At 42.3% G+C, this 24,378-nt stretch overlaps 1 protein-coding gene across 1 annotated transcript in view; it reads left to right on the forward strand.

Annotated features, from left to right (window-relative positions):
* TGFBR3 (transforming growth factor beta receptor 3) overlaps positions 1 to 24,378 on the forward strand; it is a 160,794-nt gene that overhangs the window by 100,042 nt on the left and 36,374 nt on the right. Inside the window, exons 5-6 of the mRNA XM_066624302.1 lie at positions 15,886 to 16,069; positions 23,643 to 23,811. Of these exons, the coding sequence (XP_066480399.1) occupies positions 15,886 to 16,069; positions 23,643 to 23,811 (353 nt within the window). The remainder of the gene's footprint in view (positions 1 to 15,885; positions 16,070 to 23,642; positions 23,812 to 24,378) is intronic.

Below are 24,378 nucleotides of genomic sequence, written 5' to 3' on the forward strand. Positions count from 1 at the left end.
AATCTACAGGTCGGGCTTCGGTATCTGCAGGGAATCCGATCTTGGATGCCCCACAGATACTGAAAATCACAGATAAGCAAATCTGCGATTTTCGGCCCCTCATGCCCTCTGAAGGGGACTGAAGCTGTGCTCTGGTCCCCTCTGGAAGGTTTTCCAATACCTGCAGAGGCCGCATACATCCACCCACAGCTTCTGAGGACTTCAGAATGGACCAGAGAGGCGAAAAGTGCCACTTCTAGTTTCCCAAGGCTTCCCCAGGATTCAGAATGCATTAAAAGGCATAAAAATGTTACTTCCAGTTTCCCTCAGGCATTTCCCTCAGGTAACTAGAAGTGGCATTTTTTTTGCCTCTCTGGGCCATTCTGAAGCCTGCGGAGGTTGCACACAGATATGTGCAGCTTTTGTAGGCTTCAGAAAGCTCTCCAAAGGTGACCAGAACTCAACTCTGGTTACCTTCAGAGGTGTAGGTGGGGCCCAAGTCTGGCTCAGCATGGGTCCAGGGAACCAGATCCATGAGCCAGATCTGCAGATATGGAAGCCTCACCTGTACTGTACAGCTTGCCTATGGTTATCAGTTTAGATCAGGGGTGTCCAAAGTTTTTGGCAGGAGGGCCGCATCATCTCTCTGACATTGTGTCGGGGGCCAGAGTAAAAAAGAATTATGACCTTTTATAGGCCTTGAGCTATTGCAAGACCTTCATTCATTCATATAAATTAATCTTTAATATATTCATTTATATAAATTTATTGAAATTTGAAATTTAAATTTACATTGAAATTTAAATTGAATAAATTTACATAAATTTATATAAATGAATATATTAAAGATTAATTTATATGAATGAATGAAGGTCTTGCAATAGCTCAAGGCCTATACAAGGCCTTGCACAAAGCAAGGCTGGCCTTTCCTTTGCTGCCGCTTCTGCATCGCAGATGTGAAACAGCAAGCAGTGGAGAAAACCCTCATCCCACAGCTCATGCGAGAGGTCAAACAGTCGCCCTCACACTGTGAGCAGTTGCGTTGGGCCACTGCAGGTTCTAGCAAATCTCTGGAGGGCCAGAGGCTCATTGGGCGTCCCCGAGGGATGCAAATGGCCCCAGGGCCAGAGTTTGGGCACCCCTGCTTTAGATTACACTAACAAGCACCATTTTGATACAATTGCTTTTGTTATCTGATCTTTTGTTTTAAATGAAAAGAAGTATTTGAGGCTGATTGATACACTGAAACCCAGCACTGGCCTAAACATTTCTTGACATAATCGGTGGGCAGAGCATACTTTGGAACAAAAACATTGATTACCCCTCCTAACTGCACCTTTCAGAACATGCCCATGTTAAAGTCAGGTGTTCAACTTGTCCCTGATGTGAGACTCTGTACATTTCTCAGTTGGCTTTTGAGCATCAGATAACTAAAGCTGAAAATGATCTGGCAGTGTTTCAAGGGCAAATTTGCTATATCTGCATACTTGAAGCAGATTCTGGTAAGAAACATAAACAAGCATAGCATCAGGGACATCCTGTTTCTTATCTGTTTCTGGGGGCAAGGAAAGAAAAGCAAGAAAAGATCCCAGTTTGGTGTGAAATTCCCATATCTAACTTCTGGATAAAAAGTGTGCTAGTTTAGGTGAAACGTTTGTTTTCACAAACATATAATTTAATTCTCCCACCCCAGAACACCTCTCCAGTTATTAGTTATTCAGTTATTTCAGGTTTCTAGAGGCAGAAAATAGTGTAGCATTTCTGTGGATTTATGTTTGTCTGAATTCCAAACAGCTATTTTGATAGCTTTCCTTTGTAAAAGTAAAAGTTTCCTTTGTAAAAGTAGCTTTTTATTCATATTTTCAACTTGTCTTATGCATTAAGCATAAACCCCAGTACCTAGTGAAGTTTCTCCACATTTTTAACCTTTGAAGGCCTGCTTGTATTTTACTGTTATAGGTTCATGATGCCTCTCCAAATTGCTCCATATTGACACTTTTTAAAACATTCATAATGTTCCAGTTGAGTTCCTGATGATCCATTCCAATCAGTTGTTTAGGTTATCAAGATCTGTATGCAAGTTCCTTATTTGATTCAGATGGCATTTCAACTGACAACATTTACATTCTGTCTATAATATTGAGTGGTATGTGATATGAACCTGTGACAAAGTGATCTAGGTAGAAAAAGTCTGGAACAGCCCTCAGAGGCAATAAAAAAATTATTAAGCAACAGTAAGATTTATTGAGGAAAACAGAACTTAACACTAGCATTTCTAAAAGAAACATAAAAAGGCATTCAAACCAATACTTGGATTTGCCATAGATATTAAACACCATACGTCATGCAGAAATGCATAACAGTATAAGCATATTTGCTTGGAAATAAGTACCACTATGTTTGTTCAATACCACTTATTACTTGGTAAGTGTGCATAGGATTGCAGCCTTAGTGTTTTAAAGAAAAAGTTATAGTTTATTAAAAGCCCAATCCTATCCTTCTCCTTTCCCACTAGTATAGCTGTGCCAAAAACAAGTGTACTATATCCAGTGGGGAGGGGCAGATCGTGAGGCTTCAAAGCGGGTTTTAAATCGCCTTATACCTTTCTAAGCCTCTTGCTCTGCAGTAGGTCTCCTCAGACTTGTACAATTTCGCTAGCACAAGTCCAAGGAGAGAAAGGGGATGGGCAGGCTACAGGAAAGGGGGCCAGGATACAACATGTGTCATTGTCACTGGATCCCCTCTCCCACAGCCTCCTCGCCCTTGTTATGCCCCTCCCTGCCCCATTTTGCCCCTCCCTGCCCCATTCCACCCTCTCTCACCTCTCTAACTAACTTAGGGCCCAATCCTATGTGGCCTTAGCACCGGCAAGGGCTCTGCAGCATTGGGAGAGGAGGGGCCACTGGCGCTGGGCCAGTGCCAGTCAGTGTTGAGCCTCAAGTGTCACATGGAGGGCCAGCCGGTGCTCCTGTAGCACTAGCCGGCAGTGAGTATTTTGGGGGAAGCAGGGAGGAATGGAGTGGAGGGAGGAACTGGCCTAGAAGGGGGGTGGGACTGGTAGAGCTCTATTCCACTGTATCCTATCCTCCGTCTCGGGCTGCAAAGCCCAATATGGAAGCTCTCAAGTCTACACTGGCAAAATAGCCCGTGTAGACTTGAGAAGCTCCATTGTGGGGCTTGGGGCTTTCCCTAAGGAGACTTCCGGAGGTATTCGTGGTGTTTATGAATGCAGTAGTAGCCATTTTGGTGTTGCTGCATCCGGCGGAGCTGCCGGGGATAGCTTTGGGCTGTTACCTGCTGCAGCGGGAAGGATCCACCTTCCTGCCCGCATCCCAGCAACATGCTTATGAGCATGCTAGTGGAAAGTGCTTTACAATGCTTTTTCAGCAATTAGCACTGCAGAACACTTGTAGAGAACCATGTAGAGAGAATCTAATAACAATAGGCAGTTTTTATAAATTGTTTCAGCACTATCTCTGGGAAAGGAAATTGCAATTTAAAACTCATTTCCACAGTTAGCCAGTGCCATCACCCAGATGGAGTGAAAAGCCCAGGCAATTTCAGTCAGAAAGGACAGAAAAGATAAGAAAAATTTAACTATATATTCAGGAACAAAATAATACTTTATTTGAAAGACTCAGGGCCCAATCCTATCCAATTTTCCAGTGCCAGTGCAGCCATGCCAATGGGGCATGCACTGCATCTTGTGGTGGGGCAGCAGTCACAGAGGCCTCCTTAAGCTATGGGAACATTTGTTCCCTTACCTTGAGGCTGCATTGCGGTTGCACCAATGCTGGAAAATTGGATAGGATTGGGCCCTAAGCCTTTTATCCTATGTGGGTTTTTTAGTCCTTCCCATTGGTGTGACCAGTGGAACTGTAGCTGCACACAGTGATGGATTGGGATGGGAAAGCCTTGTCACATGGTAGCTACATCAAGGTAGGAGGGAAGAGCAGGAGCTGTTCAGTCATCACAGCTGTTAGTTGTTATCAGCTGCATTGAGAGAGACAACTGGCAACAGCTTCCATAACTTAATATATTACTTATATTGCACTATAATTGAAATATGAAATCTATCAATGCTGATGGGAAAGCCAACTAAATTGTACTGAATCACTTTATAGTCCTCTCCCTATTTCCTGTTTTTTTTTTTAAGAACTATTCAGCGATTCTCGACTTGTATGAGCACATCATGTTTTAGGAGAAGTGCATCCTGTAGACATTTGGGCCACATTATAAAACAAGTATTGTGTTCAGGCATACTCATAATTTCTAGCGTATTTACTAGGTATCATGAGATTTAAAAACAGTCCTGGATGTGCTGAACAGAGCTGATCTGATCACTTTGAGACTTTGGGCAATACTTAATGAGGAACATTTTTGTTGGAGCAAACTCCACTGCCTTGATGCATTTACTTCTGCTGCTCAATAACAGCAGGGGTGAATGATAGAATGAAGGAGGTGCCAGGTGGCAAGCTGAGTGCTTGTGATCCAACTGTGGCAGGGTCCACATGTGATAGGTTAAGCGAGCTCATGGAAGTGCAAGGCGTAGATGGGTCAGCAGCAGCTGTTACAATTCAGAATGTGAATCTAGAAGATGTAAGGCCCAATTCGTACAAGTATATAGGCAGCATGCACTGGGCTTCTTAAGCATACAGTAGAGTGTTTCACTCTGTATCCAGCTTGAAATTCAACCCATGCTTATTGGTCTGCCACAAACTGTTGAAAGAAGATTGCATATCAATAGCATATACAAGTGGGTTTTGTTGCAGGTGAGGTATGGGATGAAGCAACTGCTTTGTATCAAATTCAAGCCACATCCACAGATCCTTACATATGCACCACCCTGTCAGATACTCTGGGGATTTGAGCTCAGCATCTGAAGCTGGACCTCACTTAGTAAACAACTGTGGAATATGTTCTTTGCCATTGGTATCTTCCTTAGGCCCAAATCCTACCCAGCTTTCCTGCACTGATGCAACCATGTCAATGGGCATGTGCTGCATCCTGCTGTTAGATGGCAGTCACAGAGGCCTCCTCAAGGTACTGGAATGTTTGTTCCCTTACCTCAGAGCTCCATTGACCTCAGGGCTGGAAAAGTGGTTAGGATTGCACCCTTAGGCACAGGAGGAAATAGGACTGTGTGCGGCCTCCCTGTGGGGGGAGGGGAGGGCCTGCCCGGCCTTTCCGAGGGGGACCCCCTTGTGGAGGCCTCAGACTAGTTCACCACAAGAAGGGGGGTTGTATCACCCGGTTCCCCCTCTTTGGGTTGGCAGCATTTGCCAGACAGGAGCAGGGGCTGCTAGCAGCAGATCCTCCTGCCTGCTCTTCTGACTCCCAACTGCCTTGTCATCCCTGGCCTCCAGGTTTATGTAGGGCAGACCCCTCCTTTTTGGCCCATCCCCTTCCCTCACAGGGATGGTACAAAAAGGGCCTGTCTCTGGGACTGCCCTCCCCTGGGATTACCACAACTCCTCCCCTTTCTCTCTCTGTTTCCCTCCCACCTCCTCTCACCTGGAGCTGCCAAGGTTATTCCTGAGAGGGCTGGGAAGGCTGCTGCCTCTGCTCTGGTCTCTACCTTTGGGGGGTGGTCTGGCCCTGCCCACCTGGGTCCTGTAGCTCCGCAGATGACGTTGGGAGGTCCAGCTGTGGGCCCCCGATGTTATAGCCAGGTGCCCTGCCTGGCAAGGCAGGTCCCAGCTGGCTGGGCGAGGGAGTGCTCCCCTTTTCCCCGGAGGCGGGGGAGGGGCGGCAGCCCAGCAGCCGCATGGCCTGCGTCCTGCCTCCCCCCTCCCTCCTCCAAGGCGGAGGGAGAAGCGGGGGGGTTCAGCGCGCAGTGTTCCTCTGCTGCGCTTTGCCGCCTGCTGGAGTGCCCAGGCAGCATATGAGGAGGTGGCCCCATGTTCCACTAGCTTCTTCTCTGATCCTCTGGCCCAGAAGCCTTCTCCCTGGGTAAGTTGGGGACCTGTGGGAGGAGGGGAACCCTGACAGACTGTGTAACATTAGCCTCAGTGATTGGCAGGCAGTACAAAACCCAACCTGGACTTCTGTCTTTGCTTGGTCAACAGAGCTTCTTCTTTCTTCAGTCCTAGCTGGTATTAGGGGAGCAGGTCATCTTTTTCAACCAATGTGCTGCTGTAGGTGCAGCTGAAATCCATGTATCATTCATGATACACTTTCACTCTTGGTGATTGGTGGCGATATTTCTAGCCTTGTTGATGGTCAATCGCTGATTCCTTAGATCTTCCTCAGTGTGTCTGAGCCACATTTTCTTGATGCTCTTGCCAGCATTTTGTCATCCAGCTTCTAGCCCAGGTTGCTGTCACAGGAGACTGGAAGCTAGAGGGTGCACCCTCCAGGCTGGACTAGGAGGTGACTGCCCACAGCCTCAACTTGACCCTGACTTGGCTGTATGAAATACATTCTAGCAAAGAGATGGCTGAGTAGAATATCTGTTAGATTGCAGTCATGAAAAAGGCTGTTCAGGGGCTCATTTACCATGAAGCTAGGCAGAACAGAAGAAGAAACAGTATGTGAGGGCGAAGAAGAGGCCCTGAAAAAAGTGTGGCTTCTTATTGTGTTAGTATTGTTCAGGCAGGGAATGCCATTGTTCCCAGTGGATGAATATTTTAAAGACTAGTCAGAGTTCTTTGTTTTTGAGAGTGTCTCCTTTTTAGCAAAGAGCCATAGTCTAATGCCTTGTTTGGGAAGTGAAGAGTGGTCGGCCAAAACATTGTTCTTAGAAGAGTGAAAGAGGTCATAGGAGAAGCTAGTGAGGAAAAGTCCCTTATTTGGAGCTGCCTGTGTGTAAAGGCGGACGTGTCCATTGTAATGGCTAGCATGTGGTTACATTTATTATGGTCATTGTGTGCTTATTTCTAAAACTGATGTGTGACAGATGGTGGAGTTTGTTAGGGTGATCACCAAAGGCATTTTAATAACCACAAGCCTGGCCAGAGGGGTTGCTAGCCAGCCTGTTGGCAGGTCTGGTAGTCTTCAGACAGATAGCATACATACATTTTGTGAGTAACTTTAAAGACAGCACAGGACTTTTCTATACTGGAGAACTCAGTATTCTAGCTGAGAAGCACAGTCCCTTTGTCCCAAGATTACAATACACAAGATTATAATATATATGTTCAAGTTGAAGCCAGTTAAAAGTAACGAAGTACATTTGCCTGGAAGTAATTCCCATTAAACTCAATGGAAATTTTTTCATGAGCATGTATAGGATTAAAACCCCCTGAGTAGTGGAAGATGAGTTGTTATTTTCTTTTCTTATACAAAAGGCAGCTAACCATGGACTAAGTCAATTTCTATTCATTTGGCTTGCAAACCAAACAGTATGGGGGTGCGGGGGAATCTAATCTCAGACCCAAATATACCAGGGACTTAAGTACATCTAGAAAGGAGAATTCACAAACATATGTGCTTCCATATTGTAGAGCTTGGGAGTCTGTCCTACTCCCTGTTAAGAGATGCTTAGGAGTGTAGCCAATCCCTAATCACTTCTATTATTTCAGACCAGGGTTGCCCAAGCCTCGACCTGGGGGCCTCTTGCGGCCCTTAGGGGCTCCCAATCTGGACCGTGGGGAGCCTCCAGTCTCCAATGAGCCTCTGGCCCTCAGAGACTTGCTGGAGCCCGTGCTGGCCCGATGCAACTTCTCTCAGTGTGAGGACGACTGTTCGACCTCTCACCTGAGCTGTGGGATAAGGGCTCCCTCCACTACTTGCTGTTTCATGTCTGTGATGCAGCAGCAGCAGCAAAGGAAAGGATGACCTTGCTTTGTGCACGGCCTTTTATAGGCCTTGTGCTACTGCAAGACCTTCATTCATTCATATAAGTTCCATCTCAAATATATTCATTTATGTAAATTTATTCAAATTTAAAATGTAAATTAGTTCTTTTTTTCCCTAGCCCCTGATGCAGTGTCAGAGAGATGATGTGGCCCTCCTGCCAAAATGTTTGGGCACCCCTGTTTCAGACAAACTCATTTGGTGGCCTTGGAATGCTACTGGGTCAATTCACATGTTCTTTCTCATACTGGATACTTCCAGAGCAACCTCACTCTCCTTGAACAGATCAGTTCTATAGAGGAAGCAGTTAATGTTTGAAGAAAAGTGGTGAAACAAAGTGACGGCTGCCTTTCCTTTCCCTCTTTGGAAGAGTTTTTTGATCGTGGTCCAAAGAAAATAACATGTTTGGCTCATTTAATATAGCCTTAAGCCCTCGTAGTAAAACTCCAAGACCTGGCAAGCGTAACAGAATTCTCCTTTGCTCTTGCTTCCTCTGTTCAATTTCATTTCACAAGATCTTTTAAAAGCAGTCTCATAAAGCTTAATTAGCGTTAATTAATTTGAATTCCAGGTTGGAAACAGCAGCACAGAGCCACATTGGCTAAAGACACTCCTCTTGCCTTAAAGGACTACGGGCCCTTTACGTCAGATGAGGGGAAAAAGAGATGCATGTGCTCACTTCTGTATTGTCAGACCTCAACCAAACTCAAAACCAAGTAGCAGGGTGCAGATTGAGTCTGGGGGGAGCAGGAGCTGTAGCCTAGTCCGGCAGATGGTCAGATTCCCTAAGGGTAGTAGTTAGGGGCCAGAAGAAGGTAAGGTGAGGCAAGGGAGCCTTTGTAGTTACTCATAAAGATGACAAATATGAATTGCTGAGACTGAGGAACCAAGCCTGAAACCAGATTTATTGGGCCAGACCCCTCTTGGTTTCCCAGATTATCTAGCCTGGATAACCTTATGAGCAGCAGTACTCACTCTGGCTATCATCAGGGTGGCACTGCCGTAAAGCAAAGATAAGCCCAGTAATTTCCTCTGCTTCAGAGTTGCTCTGGGCCTAAGGTGCCTGGAGGTTGCTGGAGACACTTGTTCAAGACATGTACAAATGGCACCTGGCATGTATCTTTCAGACTGATAATATCTGAAATCCTGTTGCCAGTCCTGACTTTGAGTGAACAGGACAGGTACTTGGATTAGTGTGGCAATGGCAGGTGGCTGTGGGGAAGAGCTCTGGTCAGTGCAACAAGGAATGAATGATCGCTCCCCATGAATTATTATTTGACCTAATACTGAAGTACGTCCTCCAAACGGAGCACGTGAATAGTGGACATTCCTGATTATGACATTCCCAATTACTGAAGCTCACTTAATTTAATACTAGACAAGCAAATAACTTGGCTGTTATAGGCTCTGAGTTTCAAATGCTGAAGATTATACTACTCAAAAGGTGTCTCATTGGAAATGTATATAATATTTTGCGCTGGAGTTTTCGAACAGACCACATAAAAACAGCTTGCTCACTCTTCATGTTCTCTCCCTTTATGAAGCAGCATTTGCTTATATGTACGTATAAAGTGCTGCAAGGCAAATGTTGGGATGGTAGTTGTTAAAGTTGATTAGAAGTTAAAGCAGTATTTGTCTATCCTGTTTGTTTGACTACATTGTATAGGAGGATCAAATTGCTGTTCTAGCTACATCATAACTTGCAGTATTCATACTGAATCCTTGTACAGTATAGCCTGGAGCAGTGGTTCCTACAAGGACTTTGGGACTGTAGCAATTATTGGTGGGGGTGGGGCAGAGAGGGTTCGACAGTGCTGCAGCAATTGTGATGATACCAGGTGCAAGACTTTTTTAACTTACCTGGGGGATCACGCTGGTCTCTGGGAGGGTCTGGGAGGCTAGCAATCCCCTCTGCAGGCCTCCCTGCTGTTCCAAATAGCTCCTACGGGCAATTGGAGCCCACTTCTGCGCAAAAACTGGAAGTGAGTTCCAGTTGGGCAGGAGGTCTGGTCTAGAGGGTAGAGCCTCCATTTGCCTGAAGATTAACATCCACAAGGTCGCCAGTTCGAGGCCACCGGCACCGTGCAACCTTGAAGCAGCCGGCAAGCTGCAGCTGAGCTGTTCCATCTGCTCGGAGCGTGGGAGGATGGAGGCCAGAATGGTAAACCAGATCGGAGTGTAACATCTTGAATGTGGTGGTTCTTGAAAGAGAGAACCTTCTTTCAATTTGTAAAAATCCCTGCGTGGATTTAATAAGCCTGCCTGTGTAAACTGCCTTGAATAAAGTCTTGAATAAAGACCAAGAAAGGCGGTATATAAATACTGTATATTATTATTATTATTATGAGTTCTCATTGCCAGACGGAGCGGGGAGGCCTGCAGAGGGAGCTGCAAACCTCCTGGATCATCCCAGAGGCCAGCATGCGCCCCCCCCCCGTAAGTTTAAAAAAAACACAAAACACCCTTATTTCCTATGCTGCTACGATCGCTGCAGTGCCATTGGGGCACCCATTTCTGCTCAACTCCCCTTAAGGGGGAATGTTCTCTTCCAATTCTCTTGATGAGTTCCAATCCACCAGTTTGGAAACCACTGACCTGGAGGATTCACGGACCCATAGATCTCAGGATGCCGTAAGGATGCTTCAACAAGCATCCTTCATAGGATGAAGCCTATGATAGCCGTAAGGATGCTTCAACATGTTGACTATCTGAAATTATTCCAGAATAAGAAAATTTGCTTCTGTACAACAATTCCTTCCCTACATTGTAAATGAGTGACTGGGACATCTCCAATGCTGAAGCTTATAAAGATTTGATTACAACCTTGTCCTCACACAAGATTAAGGACTGCTTGTGCAGATGTAATGGCTGAAATGACAGATTTGGACCCCACTGTCTCTTTTTGAGGCATCAGTTCAGTGGATCCCATTGGAATTATAGACTGGGCTGTTTGTGGTACATTATGCCTAATTCTCTAACCCAGACTGTGGGTTGGGACCCACTAGGTGGGTCGTGAGCCAATTTCAGATGGGTCCCCATTCATTTCAATATTTTATTTTAAATATATTAGACTCAATGTTACCATGATACGTTACTGCATTTGGGGAAATGTCACAGATCTGTACTTTTAACAATGTTAGTAAATGGAACTTACTCCTGTGTAAGTGTGGGTAGGATTGTAGTCTAGGATTGCTTAAAATTTACCTGCTTGATGATGTCACTTCCAGTCATGACATCACTTCCGGTGGGTCCTGACAGATTCTCATTCTAAAAAGTGGGTCCTGGTGCTAAATGTGTGAGAACCACTGCTCTGTGCATAATGAGGTGCAAGGCAGTGCACACTTGTCACAATGCACAAGAAGTGAAGTGTAAACCTGATGAACATATGATTCCCCATTGCTGCCTTTCTTCAATCTTAAAAGATACCCAAACCTAGGCAACAGGCTGGGTGAATAAGTTTTAGTTCCACAGATCTAAACTTGAGTGGAGATTTGTCTTGTTCAGCCAACTCACTGCTGGGTTTAAGATAAATATGTTGAGACTACCAGGTGATGAACTGCCAGAAAAAGGTTTAATGAAATGTAAAACAATGACATTTCAAGCTTTTGTTTTAAAGAAGACAAGGTATACTTTTGTAACAAATCTTGTTAAAATGATGTATGATGCATTACACTGAATAGAATTTTTTTAATAGAAATATTTTATGAAGGTCACATGACCAGCAACAAATACAAGAGATCATCCAGAGTTGAAACAGATGTTAGTTCAAACTTTTGGAACTATTCTGGTAAAAGGGATAATGGTTCTTAAGCTGCTTTCTGTGGCCAGTGTGGATTAAATGGACTCTTGACACAAGAGATGACCCTTCACAAAACAAGAAGTGCCATGTGTCCCCATAATAAAAGAATGTTGGACATTTTTAAAACAGACTTTCCAATGAGGCTGCAAGTAAAACAGGATTTGTTTGGTGATTCATTGGAGAGATGATCTGCTGCCTGGTGTAGAACTGGAAGTGCTTCACATATCATCATAAGCAGAAAAGGATCTTAAGCATTTCAAAATGTGGGAGACAGAAATGGGCATGAAACATTAAGCTAGAATTCATCTTCCTTGCTTCAATAGAATGTCAGTTACCAGTTGATTGCTTCCACTGATACTGTACTACAGTTGTCAGTAATATTTATTGCATGCACTGAACCACGTATTGTAGAGTGCTGGTGTTCATAAAACCGCATGGAACTGCAAATGCACCAGAGAGTGGAGTTCAGGGTAGACTGAGGTTGACCTGTCCTACTTAGTTATTTTGAAGGTGGGACCGGACTACATAGTAACTATCCTGGAGTCTCACTATTGTGGGTTCTTAATGCTAGTTGATAATCTGTGAGCAATTAATATTGATTTAATTTCAAGTAGTTTGTCCAAGAATTCTTGCACCTCCATTCTGTGCATACTGTTTGTGTGCACAAGTGACACTTCTTAATTCCAAATGGCTTGCCAGAAAATAGAATTTCACTCCTGAGATAGTAATGGATGATGATAATTCTGAGATTCTGTGTGGAGACATCTCCAAGTGGCCCTTCATTTTTATTTTATTTCATTGTTCATTCTGGCTTTTACCATGTGATGTCTTCCTATTCAAAGGGTGACTGCTTTTCTTCCTCTGTGTAAAATGGAAATGCAACAGATGCTCATGTTCTGTAGCAATATTTGGTATTTTTTTAATGTTAAGAACACTGTAGTCTTGTGTAAACATTGCTTTGCTTAAATGTATCTATTGTTTAAGAACACATCTGTGTCCTTCCAGATGAAGTCAGCCAAATGTTTTGCAAATTCATTTGCAACGTGTTGTTGTTTGGAACGGCACTGTTGACTTCGTTGTCTGGGAGATGTTCGCAACTGCTTCGGCAAGCCATTGGTCATAGTGCTGTAGAAAATGTGCCTTATTAAACAGTCGCATCCCTCTATCTCTCCTTGTCACTTCTATGTGTTGCTTAAAACATAGCAATTCCCACTTTCTCACCAGAATAAGTTTCCTATGATGCAATTCTTCATTCTGTGAGATTTGACAACATGAAAGACAAGTTATCTATTTTCCTATATTTTCTTCCTCTAAGATAGGACTGGGTCTGATAAAATAGCTCATACACTGCTAGACACACAGGAAACTGGCTCCCTCTATAGTTTTTAAACAGATAACTCATATGCCCTGGATTTGACCTCCATGGCTATCATAAAGGCCTGCAGTAATTGAGGGGCCAAACAAATGTCTAACTAGCTAACCCATGGTATTGATTGCTAAGTATTCAGCAGGGGGGTACCCCATGAACTTTGACTCCAGCATCTATTAGGTACTAGAATACTAGGTTTACTAGAAACAAGTTTTTGAATTGTTTCCTGTCTGGTCAAGCAGTATGTTCAATCCAGTGGAATTAGGGGTGGAATGAAATGGCTCCCTCAGTTTCACAGCCTGTAGACACATTACAGAAGTGTAGGGACATTTTGATGATTGAGGGCGGTGGGGCACAGTTGGAGGGGTCAAATTCCTTGGTGTTTCTCCTGATGTCCACTCAGAGTGCACTTTGGAACTCAACCCTACAAATTAATACTGAACAAAGATGACATGGTAGTGGCTGACAAGGAGTTGAAGGAGGTGATGGGACTAGATACAGTGAAACCATGATCATATGCTCTGTGTTGGCAGCAAGGCATATGAGTCATAAGAACATCAGTGTGACCTGTAGTGGGAAGCCTTTATCTCTGAGAAATCCATACAGTTTACAGTGTAAACTGTAGATATAATCTGTGGAGATGTACTTATAACCATATGACACAGATCACTGTTTTTTCAGGCTCCCATATATGCAGTTTGTTGCTCACTGCAAGAAAGTTCAATTTGAACAAGAGGAGTTTATTTGATTACTCCAGCGGGATTGTTAATGTTGCTTGGATTTATACTGATGGAACAAAGCTAAACTGGGCATCAGAGAATAGTTCAGTGCAGACTGTCCCATGAACATTTAAACTTCCATATAAAACACTTGCATTACCCCTCAAAGGAAAATTTTATCCCAAATTGCATCAGGCTTCATTATGTTCATGTCTGCTTTTCCATCATAGGTTGAGGGTAGCCAGGTAGGAAACAAAAGAAAGGAAGGAGGGTACCAGTATGTGCAGGTTCAGGCCCCACTATCTCTAGATAGGGCTGGGAAATATCCATCTGAAATCCTGGAGAGCTGCTGCCAGCCAGTGTAGACAATGCTGATCTAGCTGGACCAATGGTATGACTCGGTATGAAGCAGCTTCCTAACTTCATATGAAATAACATTTAATAAATTGCTTACTTCCAGGCACTGCTAAAGCAAAGCAGTCTTCTGCATTATCTCAAAGTATAATTTTTTTTAAAAGCTGTTTCTGCTTCCTTGGGGTTTTCTGGTCTTCTGTGTATTAAGCAACATCAGATATTTGTTCCCTACCTCCTATTCTAGTAGTTACTGCAATTATGTCTCACTGAGGATTTCACTAGTCTGCTTAAAGGCTCTTTCTTGAAGCTGTATGTGACATGTGATAAGTATGAAGTAATATACTGTATTGCAAGAGATGTGGGTGACACAATGGTGATTATGTCATATAAATATATTCCATGATAACTGCCATTACACTGTGGTAATAGGTCTGTTGGAATGGAGGACACTGTAAGAAAGGGAAAGCTCAGCACATGGAACAGAGAATCACATGAATCTATGCAGGGTTTTCATTCATATAGGAAAATACACTCTTTGTGCAGATGTGGGACTTGGCTTTCCATGTCCAGATAGGCCATTCATTGCAGGTATAAGTACGTAGTTTAGCCACAGAATTTCCCAACTCCATTTACTTGTAATGGACTGTTTTGCATGTATTGTGTACAGAGCTGTTTCCTCCATAGCAATCAGTGAGGAAACCTGATATTAAAGGACCTTGAATAGTGCACAGAAATCTGTACTGGAAGCTGTCTCTGTAGTGAACAGTTTTGAAGTTTTCCATGATCTCTTTCTGTATGGCCACCAGTTTCACAATACCTTTAAAGCCTTTCTGAAGTGAGCCACCATATTCCTCTGGAAGTATAAGTGGAAATAACTTAGATTTTTAAAGATATTTTGACTTATGCTTCCTCTGATTTCTAAGAGTTAGGTATTCGATAGGCAGCCCAATGCTGTCATGGGCTAAATAGCTGGCAGAGGTCTGAGGAGGTGCATTAGAGGCCAGGCAGTCTACAGGATTGGACTATAAGCTGGTAAAATTGACTTCATATTTAAGATCTGAGCATGACTTTGAAAATGTTCGTAAATGATTATTTTAAAAATGATAATTAATGATTGATATGATGAATGTATAAAATCAATAAAATGTTGAAAATATGTGGAACTGCTCTGTTAAACTTAGGTTGGCCCCCTCTCTACAGGTGTTTTGGTGAAACTTGAACACTTTTTTGTTTCTCTGTGTTTCCTCTGGTTTGGGGGAGTGCCCCCTTTGTTTGTTGACTGGCTATTTCCCTTTTTATTGTGCTCAGTGGTTTTTTTGGTAACTTTTATTGTTTTTATTGTTGAAGCAAGTTTCCTTGAACACTTCCATTGAGTGGGAAAATGTGGGTTACGCATACTTTAAATAAGAAAAAAAAATATCTGTGCTTGGCCTCCTTAATTAGGTGGTGGTTGTGGTTTATTTGTTCATCCCTTCATGGAGGATTGAGGAAGATTTATGATTTAATCTCTAACAGTATGAGCCACACACTTCAAACCTCCAGGCATAATTTTTTCTGTCAAGAAAGTAACAGTGAAAGTTTTCCCTTTCAAGAGAAGCACATCATCATCCATAGAACTTTTTTGTTATTCATCACTGTCGGTTAAGTGAAGAGAATTCAATTTTGTGTTCTTTCTTATGGTGTACTTAAAATGATTGCACATTGTCTAACTGGCTTACAGTATTATCTGTTTAGCAGATGTTGTGGCAAGAACCCTTGTGATGAACAGATTTTGGTGTGACAGATTTAATTTCTTTTTTCCTTTTGGAGGAATGATTGTTCCCTACCAGGTGAATGTCACATTAAGAGAATGTCTCTGTTCTTGTCAGGTTTCAGCAGGTTCCATTGTGGTGTTTGAGAAAGAAAACTTCTCCCTGTCAGCAAAAATAGATGAAAAGCCTCTCCCTCAGGGAAATAAGCATCTGTTACAGTGGGCCCAAAAGGAATATGGAGCAGTCACTTCTTTCACTGAACTCAAAGTATCCAGAAACGTTTACATCAAAGTGGGTGAAGGTAAGTCTTGTAAAATCAGTAAGACTGTACATAAAGAAAGGGATTTTTATTATATTGGTTTGATTTTTTTTCATTCCGTGATTTGGGAATTTATTAGCACTGGATAGGAAAATCACTCTGCATTTCCTGTGACAAGGATCAGAATGCAGTACATAAAAAGACCAGTTGCAGAGACTAGCAGCTGGGGGTCCTTAAGCCAAATCTGACCTTCCTAGTGGCTACTCCCATCCATTTGTCCTCCTTTCACAGTGCTGGCACAAATGTGAAAGATCAGAAATGCAGGGGAACAGCTGCTCTGACAATGGAACTTTTCAGAAGTCTACTGTGAAGAAGTGGGAGAGGTTTGCCCCCCATTCTTTGCCCTCCTCCAAAGTGTCCTCTGGAAACTAGTTGCTGATCAGGAAGCTGTTGTGACTGGATGTGATACGTAGTTTTGCAATCTGACCTTGGTGTTATCATACTGGCTTATTTATTTGTTTTTTAAAATATCACAGATCATTGCAATTTTTTTGGTACCGGCTTCATCTCAGAACACTATGGCTTTCTCCTAATATAGTAAATATTTATCGTTGGAAATCTAGTTATTGACACTTTGTTCAGCTACTAAAGGTCTTCATCCTATTTTTACAAGCTTACAAAAACATCTAGCATCAAAATGCCTTTTTCTATACATTATTCTTCTTACAGCCATCCCATTGAGAGATTACAATGATTTCCCTTATATGGACAGGGATATTCTGTGGTAGAGGGATGTTGATTTGTCCTGAGATTGAGAAAGCAGCTAGCATTGTGCTGTATTTAAGAAAGTAGAGTGCCTCTCAGTCTACCCTCACAATGACTACAGATTCATTCCTTTAGTTCAGAGAGAGATCTTAGCATCTCCTTTTCAATTTTCAATTTGCAGTCACTGACTAGCAATTCATAGTAATGGTTATTGAATGGTTGGCTTTGTGAATCTTAAGTTTGCAGATATCTTCCAGGCAGCCTGAACATGCTATTTCACATTGTCTTTAGACTCCACCATTTACATTTATTTTCCATTTAAGTTTACTGGTTCTTTTTGGTTGACTTGTTTATTCTCACACTTGCTTTATGATGTTTTAGACTTATCATTACTGCCCTAATCCTATATCTCTGCTGCACAGGAGAATTTCACAAGGCAGTAACTTGTTAACAGTAGTTTCAAATTTACTTCATTTAACTTATCATTTCAATTTGAGAGCTGAAACTCTATCTCCTTTTCAGTGATTGCTAGCTCCTGGACTGTGCAATCCCTTTGGTTCTCCATTACCCTTGAATTAAACCTTTTAAAAAAGAGTTCCAGCTGGGAAGAAATCTTGCTACTGATTTATGACCCTTGGCAATATTAATTTATTGTGGAAAGTTAATACTTGAAGACTGGTTCTAATATTCATAAAAAGTGCCTTCATATTGTATAGCCAGAAAGACTGATTCCAGCTTTGGGCCATGTTGGCCAGGAGCTTGGTGGTAACACCTAATTCACATACAATAGAGCAAAATACTGTTGCCCCCATTTTAAAAACATAGGTGCTGCCCAAAGAAAATACATCTAGGGACCAGTTCTTGGTTTTCAGTCAAGCAAGGCGGCAACATACGTTGAAAGTTCAAGTAGCTGTCAGGAGGCACTGCAAGTGTTTCAAGTTAAACAGAAAGACAGTGTATAAATATTCAAAATAAGTAAAGAGGCCCTGGTCTCAGAGGCCCTGGTCTGATGTTCCAGTGGTTAGTGCTGTTGAATGCAGAGTTAGATTCACCAATGACTGTTCTTATGTTTCAAAAAATAAAACCTTATCCTGAAATGAATTATCAGAAGATAATATCAACTGAGTTCATCATTTTTGAATTTTATATCCATTTGGTTGAGGAGAAAATTGTAGTGCTCCCCTCCATCCCACAATTCCTCAAAGTCTACTGAAACTCATCACTGAATTTTTGGGCCATTGTGGTGCTTTATCATCTTCACTGCTTTGGTAATTGATGCAAACTCTTTTCTTCTCACCTTTCTCTTGCAATTTTACCATGAGGTGTCAGACTTTGACATAAAACTACATTTCCCATCATGTGGTATCCTTTTTCAGGAGACACTACTGTTAGATTTCAGTGCTTCTTCATGTGAATTGAGGAGAAAAGCAGTCTATAATAGTATAATAAAATGTTGGGGAATTGGAGCAAAAACCTTTTTTTAAAATGTTGATATTAATTTTGTGAGCCCTTTGAAAACAAAAGTGTAAAATCAGTTGTGGTTTACTTTTCCATATTCTGGTGTCATAGTTTAGATTTGAAACAACTATCAAAAACTCAGCTGAATAAGCAAGAAATAGCAATAGTTGCTCTTAAAAATTAGTTGGAAACTGGAAACTGTCATTACAAGAAGACCTCTGCTTAGTAGTGTGGTTGATGGAAACCTGAGATGATTTAGCAACACCTAATGAAACTGCAGGAAACCTCTTACAGTGACTTGCCTGAAACTATGTGATGATCTTTTTGGAAAACCTGTTTGGCAAGTCATTTACTTGTTTAGAAGCATTGTATTGTTGGTATTGAGAATTAAATCTGCATTTATGCTCATTAACTTGAGCTCAGCATGGACAACCTCAGGATCACTTTCCATCATCTGTGTGGGAGGAGTTGGCAAGGATCTCTGCTGCTTTGAGATCCCATCTGGCAGGGTACTTAACAGATGTTTGGGGAGTGCTCCATCAGGCTGCATGACTTGATTTAGCCTCTCATAGTTTATATAGAAGGATCCTCTAGAGAAGAAAGCAAAGTGAGCATTCAGAAATCATTTAGTATAGAATTGTGAATAACATGGCCTGGAGAGCTGATCTAGTGTAGTGGCTAAGAAACTGAACTGCCAGTCAGGACTTCCCCATTCAAACCTCACCTCTTCCTTGAAGTCACTGACTGTGCTAAGACGAGCTTTTAGCCTCAGCTCCCGCATCTGCAGTAAGGGGATAATACCACTTAAGTTAAAGTGTCATTGTAAAGATGACATCAAGAGACTACACATGAAGTGTCTTGCATACTCAGAGAACACTACAGGTTGGACCTCAGTATCTGCGGGGAATCCATTCCTGGACCTCTAGTGGATACTGAAATGCGCAGATAATGGAATCTGTGGGTCGGGTCCATTAGGTCATGTCTAAAGGTGTTCTGAGACCCAGACAGGTGTCAGAAAAGTGTAGCATCTGGGAGGTCTTCTGTGGATCTTCCCATGAGTTTGGAACCACGGTTGGTCTAATCTGCTGGTGAAGAAGACCCACTATATACAGATACTGAAATGGATTCAAACACTGTTTGAAACTTGCACAAAAGAGGGTTGGGGTGTGATTTTCAAGGATTCCTCCTTTCCTCTCAACACCCCTGTACTGCATACATCTTGTTCCTGAGGATCCCCTAGCCCTTAAGAGCAGATTTTCTTATAACAGGAGGCCGGTGAGGGAAGGGGGAATGGTCAAAAATGGTACCCCTTTCCTTCCTTGTGCAAGTGGGAGACTCATGCACAGGCATGTCTGGATACAATCCAATAATAATAGTTATATATTCTTATTGCTGGGGATTGTGGGCACTGTAAGTGTCTCCATGGTTTTGCATTTAAGTGCACCTCAAACTGAAGAAAATTATGTTCTGACTATGAGAGACAAATATTCATAGGAGCCTGTTCAGCAACTAAAGTAAATATTGTCAGTAAATCTTCCACACGACATCCAGTATTTTGCTCCTATTAACTAGGAAATTATCCATTATACTATATACTTTGGAAGCATGACATTGGATTAAAATTCAGAAGCTTGAAGTTCCAAGATTCTGTTTCTTACCTCATTGAACAACTCTTGAGTGTATAATTTAGGTCTGTTGCAAACATAACAGTTGCTCCCTGCAAATAATAGTTTGAAAATGCGAATCTAGTCTTCCAACCCTGTGGTGCCTCTACCATTTTCTCTGAGTCCTTTCCCCCCATTGTATCATGTAATAGGTGTAATGCTGCAATATATGGTTCACTTGTAAACCAGGATTTCTAGACCTCATTTGTATGAGAATATGTGTGTTTTATGTGGACAATGACTAGTGATACCTTAGAAGCAATTGTAATGTCTGAGAAAGATCTTCAGTGGTCAGACGGGTGTGTTTTAGAGTTCCACAAAACTCCACTAGCAGTGATTCCTTGGTGCAGAATTTTGGGTTACCTTAGTACATAATTTTTGGGGTCTTTTGTTGTTGTTGTACTCTTGTACAGCCTCAAGAATAATCCATCAATCAGATCCCATGTAGACTGAATGCTGGATCTTTAACTATGATTAAACATTACACCTGATTACCTAAACCATAATTAAGAATTGCCTATAAACCTGGATGTGAACCCATGGTTTAGAGTGACCTTGCAGACCATGGTTTGTGTTACCCATTGTTAAATGTTATATCTGCAGTGGATAAAACATGGTTAAGACAGTTTCCCCACCTATCCAGTCTATGTGTGTCATTCAGGAACAGGGCTCACCGCACACACATGCCTATAAGTCGACCCCACAGATAAGTCGCAAGCAGGTTTTTGAGAAAAATCATGGAATTTTCTATGACCCTCGGATAAGTCGGAGGTTAAACTTAGGGGGGTGTCTGACTATAGTTTTGTCTGATTTTACCCGAGGCCAGATCCTGAAATATAGCCTACCACTAATTGTTACCTAAGAACTGTAGTCTCTAATTTATTAAAAACATTGTAAAAGATCATAAGATACATTTTTATTCTTTTTAAATTCTGGTCTTCACCACCTTTTTGTAAACACTATTGGAGTAAGTGCACTGTAAACAACATACCAGTAGAACAGTGGTTCCCAACCTGGTAGTCATGTACTCCAGGGACACTCAACAGGACCTTTAGGGGTACTTGAAAAAGAATGGAATAATGGCAGAAAAAAGCAGGTTGTGCTCCAGAATATCTTGCAAGGACCAGCAAGGCAGGAAGGGAGGTAGCTAGTTGGCTGTGAAAGCCCCACCAATAGCTAGTTTTTGGTCATCAATTTATGTATGAACCAGTGATTGAAAACCAGCACAGTAAAAAAGCTGAAACATAATATGGAAAGTGATCAATCACCCAGAATTTCTCAGCACACTTCTGGTGCAAAACAGTGCAAAGGCAGAGTCTTCTGTTCCTCAAACAGATAAAAAGAGAAAACACTGTGAAATACATGAAATCTGGGCTTTCATATAGAGGAGATGAGAGCTTGTATTATTAATTACAAACATTTTGCTAATATGAAGGGTACAATTTATGGAAATGGGCTGCCAGAGAATATGCAAGTGAAAAAGGTTGGGAACCACTGCAGGAGAACCATGAATCAAATCACCTTTAAGGTGTCTGGTGTGTTAAGCCAGAAGCTCTACATACAACCAATAACACATAACTGAGAGTGTGCAATTCAATTCACTGCAGAGAGATGCAGCTGCATATATTTGCAAACCTTTATACTCAGAAGTAGACCCACTGCTTTCCATGGGTGTTATTCTTAAGTAATTGAATTCTTAAGTGCATTGAATTGTAACCTGAATTGAATTGTAGCCTGAATTGAATTTCTGATGGAAAGGAGGATCCCATCCTGGTGTTGAAAAAAAAGACTTCTGCCAAATGCATGCATTTGCAAAAAGGAACCAGGTTGCAGCACGAAAGGAAATGGAGGAGAATAAAAGGTTAACCTTGGCTGGAATTTCCCAGGAAAGTTACTATAGAACAGCCATTTTCAACCTTTTTCAGCTCACAGCACACTGTCAAGGCACTAAAATTGTCAAGGCACACTCCCAGTTTTTTACTTACATTTAATTACTATATTACAATTAATTTTTAATTAATATAATTAATACAATCAAAGCATTACATGACAAAGGGCACAATCCTAACCAGGTCTACTCAGAAGTAAGTCCTATTTTGTTCAATGAGGCTTACTCTCAGGAAAGTGTGGTTAGGATTGCAGCCAAAGACTAGGGGGGGATGTGCCTGTGGGACTTACTTCTGAGTAGACATGCCTAGGATTGGGCTTTTGGTTGCACTCTTTTTTCTCAAATACAGGAGCAGGCAATTGGCACTTTTCTCTCCTCCTCTCCCCCACCCACCCCCTCCCTCAGGCACGTCCCCCCCCATCTCATAATTGCAATTGCAGTTAGCACCTCTCCTACTGTCCCTCCCCTCACTGGTCCACACCTTCCAAAGGTCCAGAATCATTTGCCTCACATTCTCCCCCCCCTCATTGCCTGCTCCTGTATTTCAGAAAAAAAGCCTGATCTTAGGCATGTCTACTCAGAAGTAAGTCCCATTATAGTCAATGGGGCTTACTCCCAGGAAAGTGGGGTTGGAGAGAAACCTGAGAGCCCAGCCCAGCCCAGGCATGTCTACTCAGAAGTAAGTCCCATTATAGTCAATGGGGCTTACTCCCAGGAAAGTGTGGATAGGATTTTGTCCCAACGCCCCTCCTCTGAAAGGCAAAGGTGAGGCAGGGAGGGTTGATTTGGGGAGCTGCAGGCAACTGTGGCAAGGAAAAGAGATTTCAGCCAGCCCATTCTTAGGCTGGTAGCCTCAGCGGACTCAATGGCTTTGTACCTGCTTGCCTGCCCCTGGCTCCCTCATTCTCACTCCACCCAGACCTCCTCCAGGCCTTTCTGGTTGCCCAATCAAGCAGGCAGGGCAGACAAGGGACTTGATACCCAATCCGAGGCGTGTCTACTCAGAAGTAAGCCCCATAATAGTCAACAGGACTTATTCCCAGGTAAAGGAGGATCGGGTTGCAGCCTTCCTCTTGCTCACAGCAGGAGATGCAAAGCAGCTGCTCCTTTGCTGCCTGCCTCCTCTGGCCCCACCACTGCTATAGAAACAAATGAGCCTGCTTTAGCAAGAACTGAAATGGTTCAGAGTTGAAAGGCTCTGCCCTCTGATTGACCCAGAGATAAGGCAAAGTGAGAATTGGAGCTTGATTACTTGGCAAAAATTTCACCTACTCTATGTGAGTATCTAGCTTAATATGACAAACCATGGTTAAGCAGGAAGCATCCACTAAATCCTTAACCATGCTACTGTGCAACTGTAAGGTATTTAAAACTCCACTGAAAAGACTGATGGAATCTAAGCTGAGTAGTAGTCACCCTTGCTGGGTAGACCCTTATATTATGATCTAGCAATGCTGGCCCACACAGATAGCAAGCTTTCCTGCTTGGTTTATGAGAAGGAAAAAGCCCTGTATCTTTCCCGTATTCAACAGGAGAAATTGTGTGCACATTCAGGGCTGTAGTTCATGTTTCCCTAGTCAGTATTTGCCATTTATATCTACCTTCTATCCGTTAAAATTGTTACATCTGCAAGGGAAATGCACTTAGAATTTATAAATTCATTATAGCTTGCTAGTATCTTCCTGGAGATCTATCTTCTACTTGTTTTGAATAATTTGCCTATTTTATCAAACACCTTATTGTTGTGATAAAATGTACCCTTCCAACTGTATTTGATAATCTACAAATGATTTGTTAAAACAAGCTGCATGTGTTAAAAAGATCCCCCTCTTCCCTTTAGATCAGTTCTTTCCCCCAACATGCAACATAGAAAAGAACTTCATTTCTCTGAATTACCTTGCGGGATACCTGCAACCGAAGGCGGCAGAAGGATGCATTGTTTCCAACATGGGTCAAGAAAGAGAAGTTCATATAATTGAACTTATCACCCCGGATTCTAACCCATACAGGTAATGTATCTAATCAGTTTTTTAAAAATTATATGAGTGTTTAAGGGAACTAGCAAAACCCTACAAGCGAAATTGACAGGCATGCTGTCAGATTCATATATCTGTGGCCTAACTCTGTGAACAAAGGAGATGTTTGGCATAGGAGGACTTATATCAGGACTTAATATTTAACCTTAAAATTACAAAACCACATTCCAAACTTTAAGGAGGTCAAAGGAAAAGAGAAGGAGTTTGAGAAGAGAAATAAAACTGGAAGAGAGAGTAGGCAGAAAAGAGAGGCGTATATGGTCCAGAGATGGTAATGGGGGAGGGGGGTTGCACATTGGTTTAATATAGCTAGCCATATCTTTGGCAACAGTCTTTTAGTATTCTTCTGTATAAGGGGTTTCCACCTTTTCAGTACGGGGGGCCACATCGTATATTCTACACATTTTCATGGGCTGAAAAAGTCAGTTTTATAAATTAAATTTAAATGAATGAATAAGTTTTACTTGGATCTTTTTTGTAATCAGCATGGTATGATTCAGAACAAAAGAGAGATGTGACAATTAGAAATGAACAATGCCA

This window comes from Tiliqua scincoides, chromosome 4 (assembly GCF_035046505.1).
Source record: "Tiliqua scincoides isolate rTilSci1 chromosome 4, rTilSci1.hap2, whole genome shotgun sequence".
NCBI classification, from domain to species: Eukaryota; Metazoa; Chordata; class Lepidosauria; order Squamata; family Scincidae; genus Tiliqua; species Tiliqua scincoides.